The sequence below is a fragment of the Chiloscyllium plagiosum genome, chromosome 40, assembly GCF_004010195.1.
Source record: "Chiloscyllium plagiosum isolate BGI_BamShark_2017 chromosome 40, ASM401019v2, whole genome shotgun sequence".
NCBI classification, from domain to species: Eukaryota; Metazoa; Chordata; class Chondrichthyes; order Orectolobiformes; family Hemiscylliidae; genus Chiloscyllium; species Chiloscyllium plagiosum.
The window spans coordinates 9999560-10010327 of NC_057749.1; the positions used below are offsets into that span (position 1 = coordinate 9999560).

Consider the following 10768-nt stretch of genomic DNA (forward strand, 5'->3'; position numbering starts at 1 on the left):
TTTTTAATCTAAGTGAATGAATGATCTTAATTCCTTCTTGATTAAATAAACTCCATAGTGTTGTGGGGCAAGAGGGTGCTCCTAAGGTGCAGTGGTAGTGGAGCCAGAAGACCCATCTGCTCCAGCAGTGTGTTATAACATGTGTGAACATATTGATTCATAGGCGTGCAGCTGGGAGTCAGGACCAAAGTTTTAAGGCCTCCTACCCTGCGAGCACTCCTGCTAGCCATCCCCACGCACTGAGGCTCAAGAGACGGAGTGGAATGGGTGTACCCCCTGCCGATAATGATCCTTCACAGATTCGCCTATGGAAACCTTGTTAAAACATTTTCTTCCTCGAGATGGTATAGTTTGATCGTCTTCTCAGCACTCTGCCAATCTGAAGTCCCATGTCTAGTAGGCTTAGACCCAGAGTTTTGAAACCTAATTGGGCTATTAGTCATTGATTGGGAACTCAGAGTAGTACATGTCAGGTCATGCACCAGAAGATTTGTCATTGTTCATTCCCTAGGGAACTGAGACAGAGACAATCTCTTTCTTTAAGACCTTTGAATGCAGGATAGTGGTGTACAGGCAACTTGCATGGACCACAGTGAGGGAATTAAAACAAAGTTGGTGCAGAAGTTATTTTTTCTTTAAATGATGAGACAGTTCACAACACAGAGTGTTCAGACATTTCGCTATTCATTGCAAATGAATTCGACCTTTATTTATATTGACACTTGTGAACCAAAGAAAAATTTTAAAAAGTAAACATTCTTTATGTACATATACCTTATACTGAAAGAGCAATATTCATATTCGTCTTCCCACTAAGAAAATTATTGTTAAATATTTCCTTCATGTTGCAAATATTTAAAATATTACTCATCTATTGCACAAGCTTTAAGTAAACTGACTTCTTTTCAAACAAATCAAAGTACCAGATCTGACAATACAGTGAATGTGTCCTGTTTCTCTATCTGTCAAACGTCTTCTCCATTTGAGTAATTGTCAAATTCCTGCAGAACAAGAAGGAGTTGAATGCCACCCAGTTTTGAGCGCCGCTTAGTCACTTACACATGATTGTTTTCCAGCAAGATAGACCATTTCACCAATTTACAGGAAGAAGGTGTTAGGATTGAGAATGCTGGTGAAGAAAAAAATGCAGCAAATTGGGTCTAAGTCCTGGTGAAAGAGGCGATGCCAGCTCTTCTCAAGCAATCTTTGACAGAGTCCAAGTCCCCTTGTTTATGTTTCCTCACAGTGGAGCAGCCAAGCATCAAGGCAACTGGGAGAAAGGTGACAAGAGGAGGTTGGGACGCGTACGTTCACCAATGGCTCAACACTCATGGGTGGAATGAAAAGCAGCAACTACAGTTTGTCTAAAGCTGTGCATGAACGACAACAGGAGATTCATTACCCAAGTCGAGATCAACAAGATTAGGAGGAGTAACCCAAGGGTCGGTCAGTGTTTTCCATTCTGTTATAAGGCCTCAGCAAAGGTCCATTCATACAAAGAGAAAAAGCTGGAAATACTTGCTCATTAGAGTGGATCAGAATGAAGTTGCAAAACAAGATGTTCTCCAGTCCCTCCCCCATCTCCCTCCTCTTCCTCCCCTCTCAATCCTGTGCCTTTTCCTGCTTCCCAATGAAGAAGAGTTTGGGAGAAGGGATTTAGGAGACTCAACACATGAGAGCCAAACTTTGGAATTTCAAACCACAGTTCCCAGAAAGCATGAATCAGAGTAAAACACAGACATTACACAGAAGAAACAGAAGCTGCTTTAGGAGAGATGAAATAATGAGATTATGTCTGCATTGCAGGCTTGTGTGAGGCTTGGTTAACTGTCAGGGGAAAGTGGTGAATGATGTTGGATTCAAAGGCATTGTTGCATTTCTACAAATATACCTTTATGAACTCTGTCTCCCTTCCACCCATCTTCCTTCATATGGATCATGCATTTATTAAATGTGATGTTACATGTATCCAAACCAAAATTTGCAACAATGAGCATTTCAGTTTCAAAGTCACTGGATGTATGGTTTGTAGAGAAAATATATTATCAAGCTGAAACAAATTACAAATGTTTTAGCCCTAATCTCTCCCTCCTTCCTCAAGGACTATGAACTCTGATAACTGCAGGACCCTAAAGTGTTTCTCTGAATGAATCCATTCCTGACTTCTAATATCCCAAGTTAGATGGCGGACTCACACCCTGGAAAGGATTTTAGACTTTGGATTTGATCAGTGGAGTGGAAACTTCTTTCTATGCTTTCTACCTGTGCATTTACAAAATGGGTTAATCAGGTAGAGAGACTGGTATAATTCAACTCAGCCTTAATTTCAGCATACAGTATAAACACTGAGCAACACACTACTGTATCACAGCTCTGGCCTGCAGAACAAATGCCGGATCCCAATGATTTGGGATGCTCACCCATTATCATTTCGCTTCAAAATTTAGCCATTTGCTTAAATGAATGGACATTTTATTCACAACCACATGCAACTGTATTTGATTTAATCCTCAAGCAAGCATAGGAAATTGAAGCAGGTAGAGGCCATGAAACCCCTTGATCCTGTTCCACACCATTCCATTAAATCATGGCTGATTTCCATTTGGATGAGATTTTCCAGCACTGTTTTCACACCCTTTGATAACGTTCGCATCTGGAAATCTATCAACCTCTGTCTTGAGCATATTCAACTATTAACTCTGCATGGCCTGATGTAAAATGAGTCAGATAGTGTCCACATTCTTGAAGTTAGCTTTCAGCAGCTGTGCACTCGATTTCTCCTGAGCAGACCAGTCACCTGTCGAGTGCTGCTGTGGTCACATCTTTTTTTTTGTATGAAAACAATTACAAGGACAGAACTAAAAAAAATAGTTGTGATTCTCTATTAGGTGGTGATCTCTAGTGTTAGAATTTGAAAGGGACTAGATGCACGAACATGGTTAAAACTCCTACGTCCTGAAAAAGCAAACAAGTCTTGTGTTTACTGGGCAGAAGAAGTTGATCACGGGGGGATGATAGTTCATGGCAGATTTTCTCCCTCGATTATACAGCTTTTTCTATGTTCTGGAAAGGAAAGAAACAAGAATTTTGTTTATATTTGAAATATTGGTAATGCTTTATAGATAGTCTCTGGGTGGGGGGAGGTATGTGGTGTAGGAAGGCGTATTGGAATTAAGAAATGGATCTTATCAGGTGTATATTTCTGGTTGTCCTTCGAGAGGAAAGATATTATTAAATTGGAAAAGATGCAGAAAAGACTTGCAAGGATGTTATTGGGACTAGAGTGCTTGAGTTATAAGGAGAGGCTGAATAGGCTGGGACTTTTTTCACCAGACTGTAAGAGACTGAGGGGTGACCTTGTAGAGATTTATAAAATCATGAGGGGCCTAGACGTGGGTGGCACAGTGGCTCAGTGGTTAGCACTGCTGCCTCACAGTGTCAGGGACTCAGCTTTGATTCCACTCTCCAGCAACTGCCTGTGTGGAGTTTGTACATTCTCCCCGTGTCTGCGTGAGTTTCCTCTGGGTCCTCTGGTTTTCATCCCACAGTCAAAAGCTGTGTAAGTTAGGGTGGGATTGGCCATGGAAAATTGCTCATAGACTCCAGGGATGTGCAGGCTAGGTCAATTGGCCATGGGAAATGTAGGGTTACAGGGCTAGAGTGGGTTTGGGTGGATGCTCTTCAGTGGGGTAGGGTGGGGTGGAATTCATAGGCTGAATGCCTTGTGTCTACACTGTAGGGACTTATAAGGTGAATTGCAAGAGAATGGAAGGTCATAGATACATTAGGAAGGCACTCTAGGATTTTGACCCAGTGATGGTGGTACATTTCCAAGTCAGAATGCTGAGTGGCTTGGAGTGGAACCTGCAGGGAATGGTATTCCCATGTATCTTCTGCCCTTGTCCTTCTCGATCAAAGTGGTCATGAGTTTGGAAAGTGCCATTTAAGAAGCCTTAGAATTTCTGCAGCATGTCTTATAGATGGTACACACTGCGTCAGTGGTGGAGGGAATGAAGGTTGAAGATGTTCGAGTGGCTGTCAAACTTTCAATGTTGCTGGAGCTGCATTCATCCAGGCAAGTGGAAGGTATTCTGTCACACCCTGACCTGTGACTCGAAAGTGATGGAAATGCTCTGGGGAGGCCAGTTACTTTCTCCAGTGTTCCCAGTCTCTGACCTGTTTATATCAACAGTTTTTATACGGCTGGTATAATTCAGTTTCTGCCTAACAGTTATCGCCTGGCTTGATAGCAACTATCTTGTATTATATAGTTCCTTGCATTATATAGATGTTGGGGTCGTGTGGTCAAAGATTTTTGTTAGATCCAAAGATGAAGAGGGATAGGGAGAAAAGTCCACCTAAACCCATGTTTGCCAACAGTGGAACCATTAAAATCAGCGATGCACAATTGAGCAGGGTTTGAAGATTGCAGGAACTCTGAGGGGTTTGCGGCTTTGTGTACTTACTTCCAATGGCAAGCTCTGATTCATCTTATCATCATCACAGTAAGTCTGGTTATAAAAGCTAGTCTCGTACATGTCCTCTTCATTATTGCTGGCATTCAACAAGAAGACCTTGCTCATCCTGGTCGGAGCGAAAAGGCTCATGACTACAATGGTCATTCCAATAATCAAACAGAGCAAAGCTGCAACAACGGAAAGACAAAAGAAAAGATCAAGTATCTCCAACATTCGGAGCTTCATGTCTTTAAAAGACCCCTATGGAGTTCAACCATTTGCTGTCCTCGAAATCTGCAACTTCTACTAGCTATGAGGATAAGAGCAGCAGATACGGGATCACCATCACCTGCAAGCTGCCTTCCAAACCCTGACTTGGTTTCCTTACTGTCACTGGGTCAAAACCCTGGTGCACTCTCCCTAGCAGCACTGTGGGGGTAGCGGTTCAAGGTGGCAGCTCCCTTCCATTTTATCCAGGGCCTTGAAGAATAGGCAACAAATGCTGGCCATGCCAGTGATGCCCACATGCTGTGAATGAATTTTTCAAAATAAAAACGAAATTGCAACCTCCCCATCCCCTGCCACCCCATTTATCCTTCTCTACAGTACAGCCATCCCCTGAACCGATTGCAGATTACCTAATAGTGCAGGGGACAGAATGTGTTCAAGTTGGGAGCTTATTCCAGGTAGAAGTCACAATCTGAAGTTAGATATCTGTAAGTGGTTCTTTTCTCAGGGAACACTGGAATCTGGAATAGCTCTTACAGTCGGCTGCGACTCACTGAGTTGCTCCAGGTATAAGCCTTAGAACTGTTGCTTCCAAGTGGAGCACAGGCGACCGTGTACAATGGGTATTTATGTTGTGAGATCATACAGGATTTCAGCAAACACCTGGTCTGATTCCAATCACTTCTAGAGGCTGAAGAGGGATCAGATTCCTCCAATTCCCATTCCTCAATGGCCTGGATCATTAGCTCGAGTATTACTTCTTCCAGAGATCACATACAATCATAGAATCCATTAGTGTTGAGGCAGACTATTCTGCCCATCGAGTCCTCACCAACCCTCCAAAGAGCATCCTATCCTGACGCACTCCCTTACCCTATTACACTGCATTTCCCATGGCTAATCCACCTAATCTGCACATCCCTGGGCACCATGGGGAAATTTTCCATGGCCAATCCACCTAACCTGCACATCCCTGGACACCATGGGGCAATTTCCCATGGCCAATCCACCTAACCTGCATGCCTTTGAACTGTGGGAGGAAACCCACGTAGACACAGGAAGAACGTACAAACTCCACACAGACAGTCAGTCACCTGAGGCTGAAATAGAACCCGGGTCCCTAGCACTGTGAGGCAGCTGAGCATGCACATCCACACACAAGAGGAGATTAAACTACACTCGGGACAATGGCTCAGTTGTGCCTGCTCCATCTGTTCATCCTCCTCTTCTGCCCTATACCCTTACTCCCCACCCTTTACCTTGGCTTTGCTCTGATTTACAAAACACCAGGTCTGATAACAGGTGGCCTGAAACATTAACTGCTTTTCATTCCAGAGATACCATCTGATCTGTTGAATGTTTCCAGTATATTGTTTGAATTTACTTTGGGTAACATGCACATATATGGGGATTAGAAGTCACTGCGCCACAAGTGTAGGTCATATAGATGTTTCATGGAGTTAGCAAGTTTATGAGCAATGGAAAGAATAGCCAATCAAACCTTTGGATTCATCTGCTCTCCAAAGGACTGTGTTGCAACATACACCTTTTACCACAATGTTACTATGTAACTAATAGTGTCTGATGATTAATGTTGCATGAGTTATTAGTTTTTCCACTGAATTAGTCTACAGTAGAATTAAATGGATTGACATCCTTTTGGATCCCCTTCCAACCCCATCCCTAGGAATGGCTGTGCCTTGACACTTACCCGTTGCTAAAGTTAGCCAAAAGGATGGCCCAAGGGAACTCTGTAATTTCATATCATCAAACTGCATGACGCAGAGTGGAGCATGTCTTGTGGTACCAAATGAGATCAGTGAGAAAATCATGAAGAAGCCGGTTACTAGGATCATGTACCCTCCATATAAAAAGACCATTAGCCACAGAAGGATATTGGAAAGCATCCAAGCACACAAGGCCACCCTGGAAAGGAAGAAAAACATTTTTAAAAACTCTTCCACAACCTTTTAAATCATTGTGCAGATGGGACTGAGAGCTTAAAATGGTGATGATTGTTTGCATCAACTAGATTTCCATTCCTAAGTACAGAAGATTTACGGGTGATCTAATCATTGCATTTCAAATGATAGAAGGATACAATATAATAAACACAGAGAAAAGATATCCTTTGGTGGAAATGATAGATCAAGGGACAGAACCTGGTAAGAGCTAAGACGTTCAGTGGTGAAATCAGGAAGCACATCTTCAGATATAGGTGGCATGCTGCCTCACAGTGCCAGGGACCCAGGTTCGAATCCAGCCTCGGATGACTGTCTATGTGGAGTTGACACATTCTCCCTGTGTCTGTGTGGGCTTCCTCCCACAGTCCAAAAATGTGCAGGTTATGTGGATTGACCATTGGAAAAATAGGGTCGTAGGTCTGGTTGGGATGCTCTTTGGAGGTTCGGTGTGGACTCAATGGTCTGATCTTACACCATAGGGAGGCTATGATTCAAAAGGATGGTGAAAATTAGGAGTGCCTTCCTCAAAAGAGTATATATGTTGCGGAAGAAGTGAAGCCTTTATTACTGAGATTTTGTTTTTAAGGATATGATATGACAAGGAAACAAGGTGGTTAAGTGGGTTGAGGTACAGATCAAAACTGACCCAAATGAAGGGCAGAGGAGGCTCAAGGGGCTGAATGGCCTCTGCCATTCTCTAGTTCCTACGGGCACAAGAGTGTTGAGTTCTTCAAAGTAAACAGTAGAAAACATCCATCTCTCTAGCAGCGGACAAAACAACTAAGCACAAGATGTGAATTTGTAAAGCTCCACACTGTATTGAAATCATCTCCTAGTGTTTCCCTCAGAAGGGCTGATTTCCTGGTCAGGTGTTCCTAGTGAGTGACAGTATTTTCCAGGAGCATAAACCCAAAGTCAAAAACTTGGACGGCCTGGTCATAGCAACAAATTGACAGACCATCGGGGAGTAGTAGATCACTTCTCTCTGTGACTGCAGTGTACATGGCATTTGGTTTTAGCACACAACCAACAGTCAGAGTTAAACTTGCAGAGTCATCAGGAGAATTTTTATAATTCATATCCAATCTAAGAAAGTAACAAAAACTTATTTGAAGGGCACAGTCAACAGGCAACATGTCCAACCCCACAACAAGACTGGTTGGGAAGGCCTTTGTTTGGCAAAATTATGAACTGATGGAATGATGTTCTGTTTTGTCAACTTGACACTTTTGTGCTAAGTTCAACTGGCTGCTGGACTAGACACCAATATAACCCATCGCAACTCCATCACTAAGTTAGCCAACATGGTTTTGACAACTGAGTCTTCAGAAGACAAGGCTAAGCCTTAAAATGTAGTCGGAGCCTTGGACACTATGTGACAGCATTTCACTCTTAACACACTAACTGTTTGTTCTATAAACTCACCACATTGTGGCAGAGGCATACTGTCCAGAGACCCTGTACTGCGAATACACACCACATGGGCTGGCATGAGTAAACTTCTCTGCTACGTACAGAATTGGGTTCGGAAGGCCCCTCTCTAGCCCTTTGCGATACTGGTTGTCATAGTTCAGTCCAAACTGCCAAAGAAACTCTTCGTTGTAGTTGATGATTTCATTTAGTTGAGTCTCGGGGAGTCCTGCAGAGACATTATGGCTTATTAGCTCTCATTAGCATTTTCTTCCTTACATTAAGAGTTCTGACATGCAATTAAGTGGTATGGGTTATTTAATGGTCCAGTACATGAGCCAGAGCATAAACCTATTGATCGCTTTAGACATTGCAAAGCTTGTTCTTCTTTATGGATATTTTTAACCAGCCCCTTTAGATGTTATGATACGCCTCTGGAGCAGGTAGGACTTGAACCAGACAATCTTGTTCAGAGATAGGGACAATACTATTGCATCATCAGATCCCTAGATCTATCCTTCATTCATATACACCTCTTGGAGTGTGCCTGATTACGGAACAAGTTTATGATTGAGAGACTGGGAGATTGAGAGATTGGAAAGGAAAGGGTCGGGGAATAAGGAACCTCTGTGGATCAGCTCAAAAGGAAACTGAAGGCCAAATATTTTAAAATGCATTTGTCCCTGGGCTGCATTGCCAAGGCTGTATTTATTACCATCACTCATTTTCTCAAGGTTCCCAAATTAAGTATATTCAAAGCTGCGATAGACAGACAGATTTTTAATCCGTAAGGGAATCAAGGGTTGTGGGGAAAAGGCAGGAAAGTGGAGTCGAGGTTTATCGGACCAGCCATGCTCTCATTGAATGGTGGAGCAGACTCAATGGGCTGAATGGCCTACTTCTCCTCTTACAAGGCTTTATAAGGTGACATTTTGCTGTTTACCTTTGTTTCTGTGACAGAGGAGCTTGCTAGACCATGTCAGAGAGCATCAAGAGTCACCATGTGGTGTGGGATTGCAATTGCATATTGGCAGGCTGTGTAAGATTAGTTTTCTTTTCCATGTTAGATTCTTACAACCATCTTCCAGCTTCTGCAACCAATCTTCTCTTGCCTTTGCATCAGTCCACAAAATTGGATCTTTTGAATTCACCATCACAGCCTTCCACAGCAGGATTTCAGTTCACGGTCCAACCCCACAGCCATTGCACTATCACACACACAACAATACAGGGGCCGGGGGGGGGACAGGGGGAATAAACAAAACTCTACCTTTCAGAGTTACATTTACTCCTTTTAACCCAATGTGAATCCCAACTTCTGCTTTGACATTCTCCTTGCTGAAGGATTTGTACGTTGTATTCACTGTGACATAGCCTCTCTCCCAGTCATTGGTGAAATTGACAGCTGAAAGAGAAATACAAAGGAAATTATTTGGCTTGCTCTCCATCAAAATGGGAAGAAATACTTTGCTGATCCTTGTCTTCAAAGTGCATTCAACAACCCGAATCACAGCCATAAGCGACCTAAACATAGAACATAGAACAGTACAGCACAGAACAGGCCCTTCAACCCACGATGTTGTGCCGACCACTGATCCTCATGTATGCACCCTCAAATTTCTGTGACCATATGCATGTCCAGTAGTCTCTTAAATGCCCCCAATGACCTTGCTTCCACAACTGCTGCTGGCAACGCATTCCATGCTCTCACAACTCTCTGTGTAAAGAACCAGCCTCTGACATCCCCTCTATACTTTCCTCCAACCAACTTAAAACTATGACCCCTCGTGTTAGTCATTTCTGCCCTGGGAAATAGTCTCTAGCTATCGACTCTATTTATGCCTCTCATTATCTTGTATACCTCAATTAGGTCCCCACTCCTCCTCCTTTTCTCAAATGAAAAAAGTCTGAGCTCAGTCAACCTCTCTTCATAAGATAAGCCCTCCAGTCCAGGCAGCATCCTGGTAAACCTCCTTTGAACCCTCTCCAAAGCATCCACATCTTTCCTATAATAGGGCGACCAGAACTGGACACAGTATTCCAATGCGGTCTAACCAAAGTTTTATAGAGCTGCAACAAGATCTCACGACTCTTAAACTCAATCCCCCTGTTAATGAAAGCCAAAACACCATATGCTTTCTTAACAACCCTGTCATTTGGGTGGCCATTTTAAAGGAGCTATGTACCTGCACACCAAGATCCCTCTGTTCCTCCACACTGCCAAGAATCCTATCCTTAATCCTGTACTCAGCTTTCAAATTCGACCTTCCAAAATGCACCACTTCGCATTTATCCAGGTTGAACTCCATCTGTCATCTCTCAGCCCATCTCTGCCTCCTGTCAATGTCCCGCTGCAGCCTACAACAGCCCTCTATACTGTCAACGACACCTCCAACCTTTGTGTCGTCTGCAAACTTGCTGACCCATCCTTCAATCCCCTCATCAAAGTCATTAATAAAAATTACAAACAGTAGAGGCCCAAGGACAGAGCCCTGTGGACACCACTCACCACTGACTTCCAGGCAGAATATTTTCCTTCTACTACCACTCGCTGTCTCCTGTTGGCCAGCCAATTCTGTATCCAGACAGCTAAGTTCCCCTGAATCCCATTCCTCCTGACCTTCTGAATGAACCTACCATGGGGAACCTTATCAAATGCCCTGCTGAAGTCCATATACACCACATCCACAGCTCGACCCTCATCAACTT

At 43.3% G+C, this 10768-nt stretch overlaps 1 protein-coding gene across 1 annotated transcript in view; it reads right to left on the reverse strand.

Annotated features, from left to right (window-relative positions):
- Nucleotides 1-665: 665 nt before the first annotated feature.
- Nucleotides 666-10768, reverse strand: part of LOC122542492 (dual oxidase maturation factor 1-like) — a 23243-nt gene continuing 13140 nt past the window's right edge. Inside the window, exons 4-8 of the mRNA XM_043680268.1 lie at nucleotides 9330-9464; nucleotides 8075-8288; nucleotides 6397-6611; nucleotides 4467-4645; nucleotides 666-3063 (exon numbers count right to left, since the gene is read on the reverse strand). Coding sequence (XP_043536203.1) covers nucleotides 3043-3063; nucleotides 4467-4645; nucleotides 6397-6611; nucleotides 8075-8288; nucleotides 9330-9464 — 764 coding nt within the window. The 3' untranslated portion in view covers nucleotides 666-3042. The remainder of the gene's footprint in view (nucleotides 3064-4466; nucleotides 4646-6396; nucleotides 6612-8074; nucleotides 8289-9329; nucleotides 9465-10768) is intronic.